This window comes from Amaranthus tricolor, chromosome 2, assembly GCF_026212465.1.
Source record: "Amaranthus tricolor cultivar Red isolate AtriRed21 chromosome 2, ASM2621246v1, whole genome shotgun sequence".
Lineage (NCBI taxonomy): Eukaryota > Viridiplantae > Streptophyta > Magnoliopsida > Caryophyllales > Amaranthaceae > Amaranthus > Amaranthus tricolor.
The window spans coordinates 31,479,353-31,501,069 of NC_080048.1; the positions used below are offsets into that span (position 1 = coordinate 31,479,353).

Below are 21,717 nucleotides of genomic sequence, written 5' to 3' on the forward strand. Positions count from 1 at the left end.
CACAGTACCAAAATTCTTAATCAGATCAGTTACTCAGTAACACAGCCTTCAATTATCTTCATCAAAGTAACCCAGCAACACAAATTTTAGTTTGTTCACAGTATCACATTACCAAAATTCTTAATCAGATCAGTTACACAACCCACAAAGCTTTCAATTATCTTCATCAAAGTAACCCAGCAACACAAAGTAGCCTTAACAGTTTATAAAAAAAAATCAGTTTGTTCATCAAAGTAGCCTTAACAATTTATAAAAAAAATCAGTGCATCATTGCCCTTCAATGGCTTCAAGGAGTGAAGATGAGCAATAGGGGGCTTGGTACTTTGGATCAAATGCATATGATCCAGAGTCCAGTTCAGAATCAGAAGAAGAAGCACAGAATATGGAAGAATAAGAAGAACAACAACAAAATCATCATAAGCCAAGGCTCAGCAATAAGTTAAGGCATCTTATTTTCCAAGAAATGTTGTCACTAAAAGTTAGTGACTCACTTCCTCATGGTACATTCAAACGGATTGCTCAAAAATAATGTTATGATCATAGAACCATAAGAAATTTATGGAAACGAGCAATTCAAACTAAAGAAGCAAACAAGCCATACGTTGTAGAATCGAAGTACAAAAACTGTAGAAGAAAAAGAGTGGTGGTTGCACCAAACATACTAGAGTCTAAACCAATAGGCAAACGTACTTGCATTAGAGATGTGGCAACATGTTTAGACTTGGCACCGTCAACGGTTTGGAGGTTAATAAAAAGAGGCGAGATAAAAGCACATTCAAATTCATTACACCCCACTTTAACCGATGCCAACAAAATAAGAAGGGTGGAGTGGATTTTGAGCCTTATCCAAGAAGACACCATTCAAGAAGACACCATTCAAAGATACTCAATATACAAAGCCATGTACGATTTTATTCACATCGATGAGAAGTGGTTTTATTTAACCAAGAAAACGCAAAGGGTTTATTTAGCACACAAAGAAAAGGTCCCGTATGGCAGTGAAGTCAAATCCATATGAATGATTAAAGTTCATGTTTTTGCTAAGTAACTTCATTATTTAACATTATTTCAGAAAAAAAAAACCTTGATTCATCATAGAGGTTATGAATCCTCTCACATTTTAGAATTTTCATCACCAAATGAAGTAACTAAACATGAATACAAAAATCAATTGATGTGTTTAGGTTAAACAAATTCTACTCGATCAAGTAATTAGAGTTATTTTTTCAGAAATTAGAGGTCAAAAACCCTCAAAAAAGTTTACATCACAGGGGCGTATACAAAAATTTCATTTGAATATGAATGTGAACGACCATGAATGGAACAAGAACAAAATTCTCCATATTCACATAGACCATCATACAGATACGAAGAGATTGTAGAATCACTCTGAGATTCATGTTTATCCATCTCAAAAAAAATAAAGCTTCAACAAATAACAATGGCGAATGAAGGAACCTCGAAACAAGGGGCATGCAATCCTAAACTTTGCCAAAAATAACAAAACAAACCTTAAAATGTGGAGAATAAACCGATCTGTATTTTAATTCAGTTAAATTGAACTAAAAATGAACAAGAAACAGGGGGATGAGAGCTTTAAAAGCCATGGAAATGGTTTTCAGAGAAGAGAAAAAATAACGACTACAAGGAGGAGGATGAAAAGAAGTAACCAGGGATCATAATGACAAACACAACGCCCAACAAAACATTTAAGAATCCAAGTTAAAACCGGGTAAAATAAGGGGAAATGAGGGGTTTATAAGGGTTAAAAATGGGAATAAAACTTTTCAAATATAAAAAGTATTTTAAAGTGGAAAAACTTATGAAATTACCCGTTATAATTAGGTGGAAAAACATAAAAGAACGGAGGGAGTAATTAATTCATTTATAACATAAACTTAATTATTAAATCTTTATATTTGTTATGATATTATCATTAGCAAAGTGAATAAATAATTTATTATACAACAATATTAAAACATGTTGGCCTCTTAAGGTTTTGATGATGACTTTACTTTTAAATAAACAAACATATTTTAGAGATTGTTTTGTAGGTATATATCCGATTTAATGTGAATCGTTGATGAAGCCTATGACTTGATTCGTGAAAGAAGTACATGTCTCAAATATCCAAGAAGTTGGGAAATTGCTCTTGAAGACAGTTTACTGTTCCTAGAGTTGAAGTTCTGACGAATGTTGTAGATGGAGACAGTGTGCGGTTCCTCACGATACAGGTCCGAAGAAGACATTGACTGGAAGTTACGAAAATTATATTTTCTGTTTTTAGTTAATGTAAAAGGTTAAAATTTAATTAGTTGCTTATTTAAATTTATTTATTAATTGGCAAAATGATTTTAATTCGCCTAAAAACATGGAGAAAATCAACTCCTTGTTTATCTCCTATAAACTCGGAATTCAAGAGACTTGTTCTCTTCTTTGAATTGGTCTCCTATAAAATAGGATCTTCCTTAACCCATGATGTTTTAACCGTGCATGTGTACAGCAGTTACATTCCACTCCTACCTTTAACTAACTTTCCATTTTCTTTGGGAGCAAGTAAGTTATGGAGAACGTGGGATATGTGCAACTCGTGGAGAACATGGGCTAAGTGCACTACTTGCTGTTCCCCTTATAAAAGAGGGAAATTACGGTTCAGTATGCATGGATGGATGAATGAATGAATGTTGCATTGAGAGTGTCCATCTAAGGGAGGATTAATTGAGAAAAATATTCTAAGTTTTAAATGCCAATTAATTTATAATATTTTTCTTAAGCAACAATTTCATTTTGATCTTTATGAGAATTGGCCTTGTAAGGGTTGATGTGATTTGTTGTAATTAGACTTATGGAAAGTCTAAGGGAATAGAGAAGAGAAATGGCCTTGTAAGGGTTAATGAGTGTTTTGTTGTAATTAGACTTATGGGAAGTCTAAGGGAATAGAGAATAGAATCGAGAAAAGAGAAAGAGAAGGAGAGAAGAGAAGAGAAGTAGGCCTAAGTAGAGAAGCTTTGAGTAAAGCGTTTAGAGAATTGAGAAGCTTCAAGTGAAGCAAAACATTGTTATGTGTAATTGTAATTGATTGCCTTAACATAGTGAGAATTTTGAAATCCCGGGGGGTCGTGGTTTTTCCTTCTTATTAGGCCAAGAAGGTTTCCACGTAAAATCTTTGTCTCCTTTATTATTTTTCTTTTCGTTTTTAAGTTTAAGTTTTGTTCTTTACTTGATACAATTCCGCAAAAAGTTGAGCAAAAAATCTTAAACTAACAACACAACAATTCACCCCCCCCCCCCTCTTGTTGCATTCGATCATCCATTAGTATTTCTACAAAACATATACTCATAGTAATTATTAATAATTGAGACAAATAAAATTTAAAAAGTTTTCAATTGTGATAGATAGGAGGGAGGATTTAGTTGAAAAAATAGTCAAATTAGTCAGCTTAAATGATGATTTATTATCTAAGTTAAAATAAAGATTTACATGTATATTATTATTTTTTGTTTATATAAGGAAATAAAGTATTTCAATAAATATCACATATAATTATAGTCAATTAACAAATATTACATGTTTTGATGAGTTAATTATTTTCTAAAATATCAAGTCAATTATAAAAAATTTTCCTGTCAATAATAGAAAAATGGCGGAAAATTTTTGAATAGTAATATAAAACGTATCTCAAATTAGAGTTTCTTTATTGATAATTTATTGATTAGTACCATCAATTAAACGCGGGCGTAATAGTATTATAGACACTGGAATTATACTCCATCAACAATGGAAGTATAATGGAATTACTATATTATTTTTACTCAAAAAAAAAATATTATTTATTATTTATTAAAAAAAAAATCTACAACACGTGTTTTGTTTGGTTTGTTTTGGATCTCATCTACAATTCTATTTGAACAGCTGCACAGCAGATTACCTAATTTAATTTTTTAATTGATCAATAGAGGTACGCTACCATATTTAATTCCTTTAATCGAAATTTAGGAGAGAGAAAATTCTTGGTGATACGAAAATGTCGACTCTTAGTATTCCTCCAACTTTGTCTTCTCCTCGTGATGATGTTGTCTGTCTTCACAAAGCCTTCAAAGGTATTTTAACTCCATTTTTTATCTCAATTTCATCATCATCATTTTCTGTTTTTTTTTTCTATAATTTTTTCCCCAAATTTCGTTAAATTTTATAACCCTTATTTGGTAAATTGTGGAAAGAAAGTTTAGAAATTGATTTGTTTGTATGTAAACATTGTTCCATATTTGTAATGAAAAATTGTGATTTTTTTTAATTTGAGTATAAATACCTTATCACGATCTCCGACCATATTTCTGTGATCAAAGTGATTAAGATGGTTAAAGTCTTTTTCTTCATTATTCCCGTTGTTTGTCTAATGCAAAATGGGGAAATAGAGTAGAAAGTAAAATATTTGTTGGAAAAAAATAGAGTATAGTGACTAGTGGTTAAGACGAGAAAAGAATATAAATTTGTGAATGTGACTTAACATTAAAGAAAAAATTTAAGAATAATTTGCAAATTAGAGCTTTAAAATTTTGGATTTTTTTGCAAATTATAGTCGTAATGTTTTCTTTTTTTTTTTAATTACAGACAGTAGGGTATCAGAGTATCAAATTCTATCAGGCTAAATCACATAATCTAATCGGTTAACCTAAAATTCCGGCTACCAAAATGGTTTGAATTATGTGATTTGGCCTGAACGCCATAATTTGGCCTAAACGCCGTAGACTTTTAATACATTAGTAGCTGTAATTAAAAAAAACATTGAGGTTGTATTTTATAGAAGTGCTAAAGTTTAATGGTGTAATTCGCAAATTATTCAAAAGGAAATGGTGAAAAATTAGCGGGACACATTGAAATTTTAAGTGGTGCTAAACGAGAGGGACAAAGTAAAGAATGAATTCAGGGGGCAAATAGCTGTAGTATAGGAAGACAATTTGGATTTTTTTGTAATAGTAGTATTTTAAACAAATCATAGTCTTATATAAAATGTTGGTTATTTGTTGAATTCTTATTTTACCAGGATTTGGTTGTGACACTTCTACTGTGATTGGTATTCTTGCTCACCGTGATGCTACACAGCGTGGGATTATTCAACACGAATACAAAGCTATGTACCATGAAGACCTTCTCCAGCGTTTGAAGAAGGAGCTCAGTGGCAATACAGAGGTATGGCATAAGCTTGGATTCACTAGTTGTTATTGAGAAGGATAAATAACTAACCCCCATGCTGTTCAGGAAGCAGTTTTGCTTTGGATGCAAGATCCAGCAACGCGTGATGCTGTTGTTGTGAGGAAAGCATTGCTTGCAAATGATCTCAGAGGTGTCACTGAAGTTATATGTTCTCGTACACCTACGCAGATAATGACCTTCAAACAGATCTACCTGGCAAAGTTTGGTTCCTACCTAGAGCAGGATCTGGAAAGTTATACTTCTGGGGATCACAAGAAGGTATCTTCTGTTCTTTGTCTAACTCTTGACATACAATATCTTATAAGAAAAACATTGAGCTTAACCGAGGAATGCTGAAAAGGGTGATTATCACATTGCTGCAGCTTTTACTAGCATATGCAAGCTTACCGCGCTATGAAGGTCCTGAATTTGATATAATGATGGCAGAGAATGACGCAAAGATGCTATATAAAGCTGGAGAGAAGAGGCTAGGAACTGATGAGGACATGTTCATAAACATTTTTACTGGAAGAGGCAGGGCACACCTAGCTGGTATAGATTCAGCCTATCATAGCATGTATGGGCATTCTCTTGAGAAGGTACTTCGTTGTGTTGGCATCATTGTACACAGATATTTTGAAAAATACGAAGCTAAGTTTAATTACTATGTGGTGCAGGCTATAAAGAAGGAGACATCAGGATTGTTTGCATTTGGTCTTCTGTCAATTCTAAGATGTGCGGAAAACCCAGCAAAATATTTTGCAAAGGTGACTCTTCAATATTTTGTTATCAAATCCGTGTTTTCTTTGTCATGATGCCTATCTATGGAGGTGCAAATCATAAAAGTTACAATGACGAACATGAGGATCCCGTTTTTTTAAATTGTTGACATAAAAATTCAGATTTAGGTTGGAAAATCTTTCATTTATAGATAAGATATCTACTGCATATTCTACATTATTTGCTTTATACTGGAAATTCCAGGGCTTACTAGCAGTAATTTAAGTTGCTTACATTTTGTTGTAATTCTTTTGCAATTTTACTGCATTCAATTGTTTACAAGGACATGATTTTATATCTTTCTATCTTCCCAAATGAAGTGCCTATAGTAAGTGGATATTTAGCACTAGTTTCTAAGCTTGTGAATCTATGGCATGGTAGTTGGCAGTTGGCACCATTTAATTTTGCGACGAGGTACTGTTCGAAACTAAACTTGCCACATCCTACATATCTTCCCTTTAGAAACCCTAAACATGCCCGAGTGTTACCATCCCAACTTTGCTCCTGATTAGGCTGCAATATCCATTGTTGTTAGTCGACTTGCTTTTGAAATTCTCTATGACATACTTTTTTCCATCGATGACCCTTTTGATCCTTTCTTGTTTGGATGGCTTATTGTCTGGCTAGTTTAGATGGAGAAGGAGTTCTAATGCAGTCACAATTGGTTCCTAGAAGTAGTTTTTCCAATAGGCAAAAAAAAAAAAACAAAAAAAGCCTCCAATTCCCTTTCTCATGGCAGGAAAATGTTATTCCCTTAAGAGTTTAAGTATAAATGCGTCGTGGGTAATGTTACCATATTCTGTGCTCAGTAGCCAGTGTTTCTGTTAAGTGGTTCCTCCTAGAAATCTCGATCCATCTATTGACTACTCTTCTTAATGTTCCATGATACTATGAGGTGGCTCAAGTTAACTTATCAAAACCATTATGGTATCAATCTTTTGACTCCTCTTCTTGTTGCATTTCAATTTACAGAGATTGCGTAAAGCAATGAAGGGCTTGGGAACTGACGACTCCACACTTATCAGGGTTATTGTGACAAGGGTCGAGATTGATATGGTGTACATAAAAGCCGAGTATGCGAAGAAGTATCACAAGTCATTGGTTGATGCAGTTCACTCAGAAACTTCTGGCAATTACCGGAAATTTCTTCTTGCTCTCCTGGGTCCTAACCATTGAGTATATACCGTGTGTCTATTGGGTATGTTCATAGAATCTTTGGGATTGAGCTTTTTAGATTATGTATGCTGTGAAAACTTGGTACTTGCACCGAGTTGATTGATTTATGTATGAATCGAGTCTTTTCTTGTATTTAGAGTGTGCAATTTTAAACTTAATCCTTAAATATTGTCATCCTTTTTATTTTATCATCACCTCCAATAAAATTACAAATTTACCCTTAGACTTTAAAAAATTATAAATTTGCCACTGGACTTAAAATTTCTTATTTATACTCCAACCTCACTAAGTAACTCTTTTATCACACTTAAAAAACAAAATTACAACATAAAAAGTTTTGGAGCAAAAACTAAGAAATTCAATCCGCAAACAATTAATCGAGGTAATTTTTATTCGAATCGTATTATTTTAAATTTTAAAAAAAAGTAAAAAAAAAAATTTAAATGGGCCAGTCGCAGGAAATCCGCGAGCCCATCGCGAGTCAGTCACAGGAAACTCGCGACTCGACCGCGCCTCAGTCGCACGATACCACGGTCGAGTTGCGGGTTTCCTGCGACTGACCCGTGGTGGGCTCGCGGATTTTCTGCGACTGGCCCAATTTTTTAATTTTTTTTTCGTTTTCTTATGAATAATTATTATTAATTTTATTTATATTATTATTGTTATTATTATTATTATTATTATTATTATTATTGTTATTATTATTATTATTATTATTATTATTATTATTATTATTATTATTATTATTATTGTGATTGTTATTATTATTATTATAAAATTTTTATTTTTGTTTTAATTATTATATTTAATTTATTTTTTAAAATATTTTTATTATTATTATTATTATTATTATTATTATTATTATTATTATTATTATTATTGTTATTATTATTATTATTATTAACTTTTTTAAATTCTTTTAAATATTATTTTTATTATTTTTGTTGGTGATGTTGTTGTTGTTATTTTTATTGTCAGTAAATTTTTCTATAATTTTATTTTTAAATATTGTTTTTGTTATTAGTGCTATGATTATTATTATTGTTATGATTATTATTAATGTTATTATTTTTGTTAATATTATTATTATTATTATTATGATTATTGTTAATTTAGAAAATTAATTACAATAATATTAACAATAATAATAATAATAATAATAATAATAATAATAATAATAATAATAATAATAATAATATATGTTCTTACATTATATTTGTTGATAATGATTAGTTAAATATTGTTGTTGCTAATTAATTATTGTCTTTTGTTCATGTGTTTAATTTAATGTAACGTTTGATTATGTTTATTTATTAATAATAGTTAATTAAATTATCAAAAATTGTAATAAATGGCTGGTACTCACGGGAAAGGAAAAGGTTTTTTTAGAAACTTGCTGAGTGGGAATAATTTTAGGCCTACCCTGCTCAGAGTATAATTTTTAGAAACTATTGTCCGGGGGCCCGACGGGAGATTCGCACGTGCCGGCCCTAGTTCTTCAGGCACATCTAAGTGTGCCGGACATAGTCTTGTTGATAATGAGCTGCCAAGGGGGAGCATGCGCTCACAGTCTGCTGGAACGGACTGGTTTGTCACATCGCCCCACCCCGGGGGCCCCACAGATACGCGCTTGATACCCAACTATGGCGGGCACAAAGCTAAAGTTATTTTTGACGGCTCTGAGCGTACGCCTCCGGTTCTGGAATGCCGTAGTAGAAAGAAGCCGTTGGAGGCGATCATCGGACTGCGGGATATGACCGATGCGCTTTACGATGTCTTACCTGCTATTCCCCTCGGCCGGCTACCATACATTATGTACCAGCACATCGACTGTGCTTTGATATCGGCCTTCGTGGAGAGGTGGCAGTCAGATACGAACACCTTCCACATGCCATAGGGGGAGATGACGATTATGTTGCACGACGTGCAACGCATATTGGGCATAGGTATTGAAGGTTCTCTACCTACTGAGCCTTCTGAGGGGGAGTGGCAGGTCGGTATTACTAATCTGTTTGGGGAGCCCATGTCCGAGCTACGACGGAAAGGGATATTCACCAGCGATTGTGTCAATGTTGCTAAAGTGATGCAGTTGTGTCATCGGTCCCAAGCTATGGAGACCCAGTCGATAGCCTACTACATGGCTATTGTCGACTCTACCCTGCTGACAGATAAGACTAAAACTGGCATGCGACCTCACCCGATACTTGCCATCAACGTCGATCAGGATAAGATCGCCTGGGGTGCGGTGACGCTGGCCTACATCTATCGCCAACTGGGAATGGCATCTAGGGCTGGTTGCAAGACCATTGCGGGTTACCTCACATTACTCTAGGTCGTGAGATCTACAGGTTGAGGGACTACAGAAGTATACTGGACTGCATGACGGAGACTCAGGTATTGTACATCACATCACACTTTTTATGCAGGTTATTTTAATTTTAGATTATTTTTATATGTTAACTTGGCTTGTATGCAAGTGGAATGGACTTCGTACATGTCTTCTCCAAGGGCATTGCTGAATGAGCACCCACGCACTACCTTCATCGGGGGTATCACTTGCTTTGATATTGTCGATGTGTATTTTCCGGAGAGGACAGTGCGATAGGTCGGCTTTGTGCAGGCTATTTCCCCTCCTCTGAGACCAGCCCAGGCGGTACGACTGGCACACGGTACCTACTCCGTGACCTTTGCTTCTCCACCTGTGTACTTGGAGGCATGGAGTAGGTTCTCGTATAGTGCCCGTCTTGGTGATTAGGCACTTCGTCGGACATCTGTTCCATCAGAGGCTGATCCTAGTTACGTTGACTGGTTCAGAGTGTGCACCTACCCATACGTCGTCCCCGGCGAAGACCGAGTGCCGGTTTTGGTCCAGCTGAAAGCAGATTGGAATACGTTAGTTTTTTTAATTTATTTGTTTTCTATTATGTCGTTGTGTTATTTAGATACTGTTTAATATCTTATTCACACCCTTTTTCCTTTTTTTTCAGTTTTTGAATGAATGGCCGAGTCGAGTCGCTCCATTGGCGAGATTACCTGCTGTTGTGGAAATGACTCCTCGGGAAAGACATGCTTTAGATGTATACCTTGCTGATGTTAAAGGTTTATTTGCTAAATGGCAGCTTAAGGGGCATGGCCCTTTATAGTCTGTATTTAATCTAATTTACATTAATGCTTTTATTTATTTACATCAACGCTTTTTACATTAAATTTAATTCATGTTTACATCAATGCTTTTATTAATTTACAACATTACTATACATATTGAATTTCATCTACATTGTTATACATGTTTACATCACGTTACACTATACACTATCTAAATTTACAGCATCTTCAGCGGTGTTAATACGTTGTGGTGGTCGTGGCCCACATAGTTTATTCCAAAGCATAATGCTACTAGTAAAATATGTTTCTATATGTTTGGAAAAATTGTCAACTGCTTCTCTCCAACGTTGATGGACTGGCGGCAGTGGAGATGAATCGTCGTTCATTAATAGTTGAACAAAATGATTTCTATTCACCCAACATATATGTATAACTTTATTTACACTATGCACGCCTAATGCTTTCCTTAACGGAAGAACTAAATAGTTGTACAGCGGATTACCGTCAGCAGAATCATAATAAGCAATGCCAATGTTAAGAAATGTTGCTGCAGAGTACAATGTCATCAGTGCATCTATCCAGTGAATAAAAGGAGCAGGTCCATTGCCGTGCGAACAAATTCTGAATATAGCATCGTCTAACGACTCCTGCGATAGATACAAACTTAGGTATTGGTCTCTATTCATTTGCATTTCCATACACATAGCACGTCTTAAAAGAGGCCATGCCTCCTCGCCTCCCAACTCCTTGGCGGCAATAGCTCTAAATCCACAGTTACCATCACCTAAGACATCAATCCAATCAAACAAGTAAGGAGGAAGAATGTGCGGGATGTGATTAGGCCATAGAAATAGTTAAAAATCACAACCTCCTGGATCATCTAAAGTTTGTGTACCGGATAAGTTGAAGCTAAAAGTAATTCCAACTGAGGTTTGTGTTTCCCGACCACTAGATCTACCACTTGATCTCCCTGGGGATGAAGATCTAGACCCTCGACCACGAGAAGATGATCTACTATATTCAAACGCGCTTTTATTTCGTCTAAGGGTTTTGCTTGTGGTTGATCTTCCCTTACTAGGTGGACTTGCGTAAGGCTCAGGTATATCGGCTCCATCAGGGTGTAGTTTATACTCAAGTACCTGAGACAAGCGTCGTACAACTGCGGGATCAGATTTTAAGACTTCATTGACCAAAGATTGAAAGTACTCTTTGTCATCAGCGTTCATGTTTCGTACTTCTTCGTTGGTGTCATCTCCTACCTCTGTGTACGTCAAAGTACTCTAGAATGGATGAATGTCATTCAAATACAAAGCACCTTGTGAACTGATGGACATATATAAATAACAAGCACACGGCAATCCATGGGTGCGTTGTAGTATATAACCGCATTTATTAAGTACATAATCACCCAAATCTAACACACGGTTATGCTAAAGCCGCAGCTGCTCCAAGGCATAGATAGATACATGGCGATATAAAGGTCTAAAGAAATGTTGTCGCAACGATCTTGCTACATAATTCATGGATTCTTGTAGCGCTTGTCGGATCCTAGCTTGCTGGTTTGTAATCTTTTCGTGTGCCCTTTTAAACAGGGTATCAAATGAGCTATTACTGCTACCGAGATAATACATGAAAGACGAGTGTTGGCTTTCAACTCTGCTGGTAGTCTGGTTACCCATGTGTAAACATTCATTCGTCCACGCACGCACAAACTTCTCTCTAAGTGGAATCCATGTTCCAGCCAAATACCGAACGACCTTTTTGTTCCGAACCGACCAGATAGTCACGATCGATTGCCATCTATGTTCAAATTCGTCGATTGTAGAACTTTCAACCAAGGGGTTCCATCTACTTTTCCTGAATACCTGCCCTTGTTGATATCTTTTTCCCGCCACACAACTTGTCCACCATGTTCTCAACATCGTTTGCAATATGCCAAATGCATAACAAATGCCGCACATCTACATTAAACACAACATTGAACGTAATTAAGACATATTCAATAAATAGAACGACAATAATTAATCAACAAAACCTTTTTAGCTGGGAAGACACCACGAACAGCTACAGATAAACCTTCGTCTCGATTAATTACAATGATGCTAGGAGTATGAGTTGTGCCAAAAATATCTCTCAATCCCTGCAACACCCACGAATATGACACAGCCGCCTCATCTCGCATCAAATAGAACGCAACCAAGAAGTTGTGATTGGTTGGCGTCATTTCGATTCACACAGTGGCCACTTTTGTTTGTTTGTTTTGTACGTTGTATCTATAAAAAAAACATACGGCCACGTACGTATCATTTGGATAGAGGTAGGATTTGCAACTAATAATCTGCTCAATCCCCCTTCATTATCCAAGTCTATCAAGACCACGTAATTAAGTTCTGGGGCCATATAAAGACAGTGTTGAAGGGAAGTCCTACCCTCCATCTCTTCCCTCTTTATTGATTGCCTAGCATTATAAATCTGATTCATACTAATAAAAAAACCAGGAAACTTTTCTCTAATAGAAGTCATGATAAAGTCCGGTTGCATGCCAGTTGCACTAAGTTGTCGTATGTGCTCCCAAATATCTACATTGATCCTATTTGCTCTTACATGACCATCTCTGTATACTAAGAACGAGTGGTTATGTCTTCCTTTTTCACCAAGACACACCCTTATCGTCCAAGGTCTTTCTCTTGGTTTACGACTACTTGCTATAATCAAAAATTTACAAACAAAAATCATAGATTAGGTTAATAAAACATTATACAAACAAACATTAATAATAAAAATATTCAATATTAAATAAAAAATAATTTACTTTAATAATTAAAATTTCAACTAAATTAAAATATATATAAAATAAAATAATTCTAATAATAATAAAAAAATAATATTCAATAATAAGAAAATAATAAGAAAATTATAATATAAATTATAAAATAATTTAAATAATAATAATATAAATTAAAATATAAATAAAAAATTATTTAAATAATTTAAATAATAATAATATAAATTACAGAATAAAATAATTTACTACAACGTATATTAAATAATAATAACAATAATAATAATAATAATAATAATAATAATAATAATAATAATAATAATAATAATGATATAAATTATAAAATAATTTACATAATAATAATATAAATTACAAAATAAATAAAAAATTATTTGAATAATTTAAATAATAATAATAATATAAATTATAAAATAAAATAATTTAATACAACGTATATTAAATAATAAGAAAATAAAAAATAATTTAAATAAAAAAGAGAAAAAAAAGAAAATTCAGTCGCACGCGACCAAACTGTGGCTGATTCGCACAAAACGTGCGACTGGACCGCGATTTAGTCACATGTTTTGTGCGACTGAACCGCGATCTAGTCGCAAGGTTTGTGCGACTCAGCCATGGTCCAGACGCACTTTTTTGCGACTTTAATTTTTTTAAATAAAAAACACCTATTCAAATCAATTAAAATACGTACCGAATCAGATTCATAGTCGCTTTCGTTAGTCATTGTAAATCGATTCCAACTTTTAGCTTATTTAAACTCAAAGAGCGTTTTTAGAGAGATATTACCGTGTTTGAGTTCGTATATTATGCAGGGGCGCTACTGGAGATTCAATATATATAGGGTGGCAAAAAAATGTTCGGGATTACGCTTTAACTTTTGATTTAATGTTTTTAAAATGATAAAAGTGTTAATAAGTGAGATTGAAGTGTGTTAAGCAAATTCTAGTCCAGAAGCATTTTCGTCATTTCATTAATATAAAAATGGCAATAAATTGAAAAGGTGACGATAATGAAAAGAATGACGATAAATAATAATGTCCAACTTTTAAAAGAGGTAATATAACTTATTATATGATATTGTTTGTCGTGGTTTCTAGAAACAACTCCCATTCATACCGCAAAATAAATCTAAGCTAGACTTGGCCCACCTTAACTTTTGGGAGGACCAACTTTGAACACTCTGACCCCCTTAGTCTACTTCCAAATTTCCTTTCAAAAAAAAAATAAAAAACAAAACAAAAAACAAAAGTACTATTCAAACAAAACCCAAACAAAACTTTTAACGCTCTTACTCCTCGTCTCTCACTGCAACTCGTCTCTAGCTGCTATTCGTCTCACTCGCCGATCACCGATCGCCAAACACCATTACCGATCACTCGCCAAAGGCCTTGATCGCTCTTCTCACTCATTGCTCACAATTTTGTAGGGTTTCATAAAAGAGAGGTAAAATTTCTTTTCAACTATTTTTTTTTATCATTGTTGCTTTATATTAAATTAAACATTCAAACTATCATTGCAAATTGCAATTGATGCTAATTTTTTTTAAGATTTTATCATGAACTTTGAGGCGTTTGCTTGAAATTATGTTTGTTTCATTTAATTTTTTTTCCTTGGAGTATCTTGAAGTGAAGCGTTTGAATATTTGCATGTGAGATACTTGAAATTATGCTTAATTCAACTTTGATTGGAAGTGGCGTTTGCTTTTTCCAACCTGCAAATAATTGATAATTTTTTGTTGCATCACAAACAATGTAGATTTCAAATAAATTATTTGATCACCACAGGCAACTTAAATCTATAAAAGGGGTAACTATGTATAACAATGAGGTCACCATGGTTTACAAAAACTTCTAAGTTGAACCAATTTGAAGCTTTTCTATAAGAGCGCTATGGAAAAATAGCTTCCGGAATTGAGGTTATATTTATGAATGGGGTTGTTCACGTCTATCCTAAATTGGATTTCTGAAAATGTATAGAAAATTTAGAGAAGACTAAACCCAATCCCAATTTCTTTTACTTAATTAGTTTTCAATCTTAGCTGTTGATTTATTGTTTTTTGTCTTTGGTTGAGCTTTTGTGTGATGTTGTTGCCCTTTATTATGTTTCGTTGCTGTTGTTGCCGTTTTTGCTAAGGTGGTGAAAAGAAATTTTGGTTTGTGTTTATAGGTATGTCTATTGAATCAGATTCTGAATATAAGAAAACGAGTAAACACAACATTAATGATACTGAAGAATCTGATGTCAAGCCTACTTAGAGGAAAAGGAAGGGAAAATCTAAAATGATTGAATCTAAGAAAAAAGGAAATAAGGTTGCTGGAAACTCTGAAGTGCAAGTGTAAGTTTGTTTTGTTCTAATGTTGTTTTTTGATTTGTAAAATAGTTGGATGATGTTGGTTTCTAAAATTTTAAATTTCAGCTTGGATATTAAGTAGAGTATTACCTTTTGATGTATAATATGTGCTTAAGAATAACCTAAGAGCTTAATTGCATTTTTAATTAACCAACACTACATACCTGTCAAAAATTATAGTAAGATAAGTTATGCTTATAAGATAAACTAAGAGCTTATTTGCATTTTTGTTGTTATGAAAACTAAGATTTTAATTGCATCAACTTTTATATTGTGGAGAGGAATTGACTTTTAGTATGCAGTCTAATTGCTTCTGGATGCCTCATAACAATAAAATTATAGATGAAAGATAAGGGAGGATAAGTTGAATGTGCTAATAGATTATAAACATGATTGAAGGTATTTATAATTGAGGACTGTTTACCGAAGAGTACATAGGAGTTATTAAAAGAGGTATGGGGCAACGCAGTGGGAGATGCCCTCCCCCTGGGAAATAAATTCATTGTGGACCTGTGGACTTGACGATTCCAATCAAGTGTATCGCACAAGCTCAACTATTAATACCACTGAAGATAATGGTAATAAATTTGTGGGTGCTGCTCAAACTCCTTGAAAATGCATATAAAATCATCAAGATTATGTGTTCATATGGCTATGCAATATGTATATACCATGGTTAACTTCCTTATTATAGATAAGCTAGCTCCTAAAAGAGCATTATTTGTTCTTTATTTGTTATTTTCGTAGGTAGCTTCGTACAGTCATGAAAATCCTAACAAGCTGAAAACTAGAAAAACCCTTAACTTGACAAGAAGCACAAGATTTATTACTTTGACAAAACCTCAACTAGTTGAAAAAAAAGGGTAACTATGTTTTACAAGTGGGGTAACATTTAATCACAACAAGGGTCACTGACTTGTCAGAGTGTTACCTTACTGTTTGTGCATATGTTTATTATAGTGTGTTTGTGCATATGTTTATTATATTTTGTTTATTGATTGACTTGGTCATTTAATTGTATGCTACATGTGTCATGTTATTCCAGGATCGAAGATGTTGATTGTTTTGAGACAAGGTGTCGACTGTCGTCCATATCATTTGTACAATATAATCAATCAACTTTCTGAAGAACAAATTAATTCTGTTTAAGAAATTGGGTTTGAGGGCTTGCTCCATTTAAGGGTGACGAACTAATTACCAAAATGCTTCCTTGGTTAATTAATAATTTTGACTAAAGTAGTCGTTACATTGAAATACATTCTAGAGTTGGATTTGTATTGACCCTATACGACGTGCATGATTTTTTTGGTCTTCCTTTGATTGAGGGAAACAACGTCATTGAGTGTCGTATGAATGTTAAAGATAATCCTGATTTCCATTTTAAAAAGAGTTAAAAAACATCTTTAATTTGGACAAAGATCTAACTTTGCAAATGGTGGAGAAAAAAATATTGAAATTGAAAGAAGTGATGAGACTTTTAAAAAATTGTTTGTGATTCATGCTTTCTCAAGCTTTTTGACTCCGCATCAGAAGAAGTTAGTAGATATGATGTTGGCAATATTAGTGTCAAATGTGGATCAAATTAAAAGCTACGATTGATGCCCCTATGTTATTGACAAATTTTGTGAAGCGACAAGGCTTACAAAAATGGTAACTTGCAATTTCATTGTGGTTGTTTAATTTTGTTGGAGATCGTTTATTATCGTTTGAGGTTTACATATATTGGAAAACAAACTAATTTGCGTTTTGGGTTTGGGATTCTTGAAACTGAAACTTATCCTATAAGCAGAAAGTTGGGGAATCTCTAAATTTTGTCCACCTAGACATGATGTACTATTTCGAAATCCTCACAATAGAAAACATATGTAAAATTCTTATGATGTGGTAGCACAACCATCAAAACTCCTTAAAACTCTTACACGAACATGTTATTGTATCAACCTTGGATTTCACTTTATGTGAGGAGTGTTCAATGTCGGGAAATATGACTTGGTACTTGTTACCATGTGTAACGTCATGTTCATGTACTTGATTCACTATTGTAACCGTGGCATTTATAAATTTATTTTCAAAACCACGAAAATGTGTCTCCGTGTAAACCTCTGAGGCATGCTCTAGTAGCCCAATTAGGGGCATATGTGAAGTTGGGACTAATTTTGTACCGTAAAACTCATCAATTTCCAACCAGAAACTTTCTGATAATCCAGACTTCTTTTATCAAGTTAGACTCAACAAAGAAGATCGGATTTGTTGTATATTTTGGAGAGATGATGTGATGTTGGAAGATTATAAGATATTCGGTGATGTGATTGTAATGGACACAACTTATAAGAAGAACAAGTATAATCTCATATGTGCCCTCTTTGTTCGTATTAACAACCATTTGAAGAACACAGTGTTTGCTTGAGCATTTATGAGAGGTGAGACTGTTGAGTCATTCGTATGGCTTCTTAACACTTTTATTAAGTCAATGGGCGAAAAGTGTCTAGAGACCATATTTACAGACCAAGATGCAGCCATGTAGGCAATAAAAAACTGTTTTCCTGGATCAAGGCACAGATGTTTGGCACATAACTCAGAATGTTGTTAAGCGGTACGATGCACTAAAGAAGGACACAACATTCAAGAAAACCTTCCACAAGTGCTTGAGTGGATGCTCAAACAAGGATGAGTTTGAGGCGTGTTGGAAGTTGATGATAACAACATATAAGCTAGAGAATAACAAATGGTTCAATAGGTTGTATAATTTGAACGAAAAGGGGCAACGACGTTAAGTAAAGACTTCTTCTCGGCTGGTATTCTATCTTCACGGAGAAATGAAAGCTCAAACCGTGCAGTTGGTTTTCGAGCCAATAAAAGGACAACCTTGATTGAGTTCTTCCACATGTTTGAGGACACAATGATACGTTAGACAAGTTTAGAAATTTATGATAAGTTTCACCATACAAAATCAGTCCCAACTTCACATATGCCCCTGATTGGACTACTGGAGCATGCCTCGAAGGTTTACACAGAGACACTTTTTCGTGATTTTGAGAATTAATTTACACATGCCATGGATACAATTGTGAATCAAGTACATGAGCATGGCGTTACAAATGGTAACAAGTACCAAGTCATATTTCTTGGCAGTTGGCACTGAACACTCCTCACATGAAGTGACATATAATAAATTTGCTATGCTTGTAAGCCTTGTCAGCTTCACAAAATCTGTCAATAGAATAAGAGCACCAATTATAGGTTTTAATTTGATCCACATTTGACTCTCCTATTGCCAACCTCATATCTTCTCACCATCTTCTTTCAATTCCAATGTTTTCTTCTCTGCCATTTGCAAAGGTACCCTTGTCTAAATTTAAGATATCCTTTAACTTCCTTTTAAAATGCAATTCAGGGTCATCTTTAACATTCCTATACAGTTAATAAAGTTGTTCCCTCTTTCAAAGGAAGACCGAAAACATTATGCACGTCATACGGGGTCAATACTAATCTAATTCTAGGACTTATTTCAAAGTAACGACTACTTTGGTCAAAATTGTTAACTAACCAGGAAAGCATTTTGGTAATTGAATCATCGCCTTTAAATGGAGCAAACCCTCAAACCCAATTTCTTTTAACAGAATTAATTTGTTCTTCAGAAAGTTGATAGATTGTATTCAACCATCACAACCTCTTCTTCACTCCCAATCCACATTCCCCTTTTTTCTATATTCCCAAAACCAATTTCATTTCTCTCCTTCTTAGACAAAATATTCTGACATTGACATGACCTTCTTGATGAAGTAAACCCAGATGAATATATCATCTTTAACCCACTTGAAAATTTTTAAGGTTTGAAGGTGGTGATGAGTTGAATCAGAATGTGGTGCGACTAGGTCTTGGGCCTGGGTTGTAAAGGGGTTCTGGGACCTGTAATTTTGTGGGTAGGGTTGTGCGCCACTAAAGAAAAGCAATTGGCGGTGATGGTAGTGGCTGCGTGATGGTATCTCCGGTGAGAGGGAGGGGTGGCAGTGTGGCTGAATTGTTAAGGGGTAGGGATGGCAATTCATTCCAGTCCGAATATGACCCTAGTCCGACTCGATCCGAAGAAAATAATCCGATTCGAGTCCGAGGAAAAGTTATCCGACTCCAACTCCGACTTCACGATTCAAATTCGAGTTAGAGACGGACCAGAGTTGGACCTTATTAAAAATCCGACACTCCGACCCGACTCCGACCCTGAAGGAAATCTGACTTTGAATTTGACTTTTAACCCAATATTTTATTTCCTTTAAAACTCTAGACGTGACTAATTCAAGCTCTCTCATACTAATTGTAATTTTCGATTTTGAAAAACTACTTGGTATTTTTATTTAGATCGATCATTCAATCAAAATACGACATATTAGATCAAGAGAAATAAAATACGTTAAATCAAAATGCGAGAAAATTTTGTTAAATTGTAGTATTAGGAATATTTCTCATATTAAACTTGAATTCAAAGTACATATTTTTTTGTTAAATTGTATTTGAAAAATATATTTTGTTAACTTCGTATGTTTTAAATCATTAGTACAATATCACAACGATAAAGTTTGATAATAATCCGACTCCGTATCCGACTCCGTTGGAGGTCCGAGTCGGGCAAACTTGGAGTATGCATAATCCAACTCCGAGTGGAGGTGGACTGAAAAAAAAAGTTCGACTAAAATCCGGAGCAAAGTCAGAGTATGTATAATTCGAGCCGAGTCCGACCCATTGCCATCCCTATTAAGGGGTATATATTTTTTTAAAAATTTTTTTAATTGTAATTTATCATCTTTCTAATTCAAAATGACTTCTTCAACAAGTAGCAGGTAACCTAAATGTACCGAAAGCAAAGATCTTCTTAAGGTCAGATTATTTATGGTTAATCAATATGTGAGATTATTGTAGAAAAATCCCAAAAATGTTGGATTATTTAGGGTAATTTTTCATTATATATAGAAATGTATATTTTCATACATGAACATGATTATATTAACTAAAGAGGAATAGGGTCTTGTCTCTATTGCAGTAAGTGTCACATTTTTGGACAAGTTTCTGAAATTATATCTCTTTTAATTTTCTCCTTTTCACAGACTACTCTGTAATTAAAAAAAAGACTCATTTAGAACTTCTTATAAACTTATTTAAACCCTAGAAGGCTAGAACCATTAGGCCTAACGAATCTCGATCTAAGTCTAAAATCTTAGACCAATAAGGTCTAGCTCTAATTGAGCCCAACCAAAACCTGAGTCATGACCATCTCCGGTCCTTTTTTGCTAAAGAGTTACTAATATAGTAATAGTACTCTCTTTAATCCCGTCAATTAGTATCACTTTTGATTTTGATTTGTTTTACAAATTTTGCACTTTTTTCTTTTTTTATAATAAGTTGACTCTTCCTTTTTTAATCTTATTCATAAACTATTTTCTTCGTTCATATTAACCATTTAATTTTTATCATCCATTTTTTTCTTATCATCCATAAATATACTCTCTACAAATGGAGTAATTAGGACACCTACAAGAATTAATTGGGAGGTCAACTCATTGAAGTAGAAGTAGTAAAGAATCAAAGGTCGGCGGCTTTCGTATAGTAGTTCCCAAAAAAAAGCAACAAAAAAGCTCAATATGAGCTGTTTTAGTTGGTACCTAGGAATTGGAGTTTTGTCTCTCCATTACGCCTTAGTCTCTTACGTCCCTACGCACCCCATGTCTTTCTTCCCACCACGCAAATATTGATAAATCCAATTAAATAAAAATTTGTCAAAAATAAATTAGTATTTGCTCAATCATTGAAAAAGTGAAAATACATCATCTATTGATTAAATTTAAAATAAACCCACTTATGCGTTATAATTTCTGAAAATAAACTCACCTATTATTTATAATCATTTTTAAAATTTCTTTGTCATCAAATAATTAGGATTAAAATAATTGAGTTTGTTTTCAACAATTATATAGAATACTTGAGTTTATTTAAAAATAATCAATTGGTGATTTTATTTTTAGCAGATCGAGCAAATATTAGTTTTTTTCTTTTTTTCTCTTACAATTTACCCTAAAAAAATGGTAACACTAGTAGAAACTAGTTTCCTTTGCCATTTTAATTTTGTTATATTTCTTAAAAAGTCTCTAGCCTCTTAATGTAGTAAATTTAATAAAATAGAAAAGTAAGAACACTTTTATTTAGTGGGGTAAAAAAAATTTCCTCACCAATTTCTCTTTACATTTTCTTTCTCATCCACATCATATTATTGTGTGGAAATTTTTGACATAAAAAATTTTTCCATCAATGAAAATTTAACAT

General features: G+C 33.8%; 2 protein-coding genes and 1 long non-coding RNA gene across 5 annotated transcripts; all 3 read left to right on the top strand.

The window, feature by feature from the left end:
* Positions 1–3,857: 3,857 nt before the first annotated feature.
* On the top strand, positions 3,858–7,338 carry LOC130805164 (annexin D5). The gene is made up of 6 exons (XM_057669833.1): positions 3,858–4,101; positions 5,046–5,191; positions 5,261–5,473; positions 5,578–5,793; positions 5,872–5,961; positions 6,947–7,338. Exons 1-6 carry the CDS (start codon positions 4,026–4,028, stop codon positions 7,148–7,150), a joined length of 945 nt encoding a protein of 314 aa, XP_057525816.1. The 5' UTR covers positions 3,858–4,025; the 3' UTR covers positions 7,151–7,338.
* A 1,095-nt stretch (positions 7,339–8,433) lies between these two features.
* Positions 8,434–10,392, top strand: LOC130805171 (protein MAINTENANCE OF MERISTEMS-like). Its single transcript, XM_057669842.1, has 2 exons — positions 8,434–10,042; positions 10,138–10,392. Exon 1 carries the CDS (start codon positions 9,054–9,056, stop codon positions 9,480–9,482), a length of 429 nt encoding a protein of 142 aa, XP_057525825.1. The 5' UTR covers positions 8,434–9,053; the 3' UTR covers positions 9,483–10,042; positions 10,138–10,392.
* A 3,839-nt stretch (positions 10,393–14,231) lies between these two features.
* Positions 14,232–20,369, top strand: LOC130805182 (uncharacterized). Of its 3 annotated transcripts, XR_009040151.1 has the most exons (4): positions 14,232–14,498; positions 15,222–15,390; positions 15,805–15,983; positions 16,451–20,369. It is a non-coding gene; the product is annotated as an uncharacterized LOC130805182 (long non-coding RNA). The 3 variants fall into 3 exon arrangements; XR_009040150.1 differs by lacking the exon at positions 16,451–20,369 and having other exon boundaries at positions 14,243–14,498; positions 15,805–16,444; XR_009040149.1 differs by lacking the exon at positions 15,805–15,983 and having other exon boundaries at positions 14,248–14,498; positions 16,451–20,368.
* Positions 20,370–21,717: the final 1,348 nt, after the last annotated feature.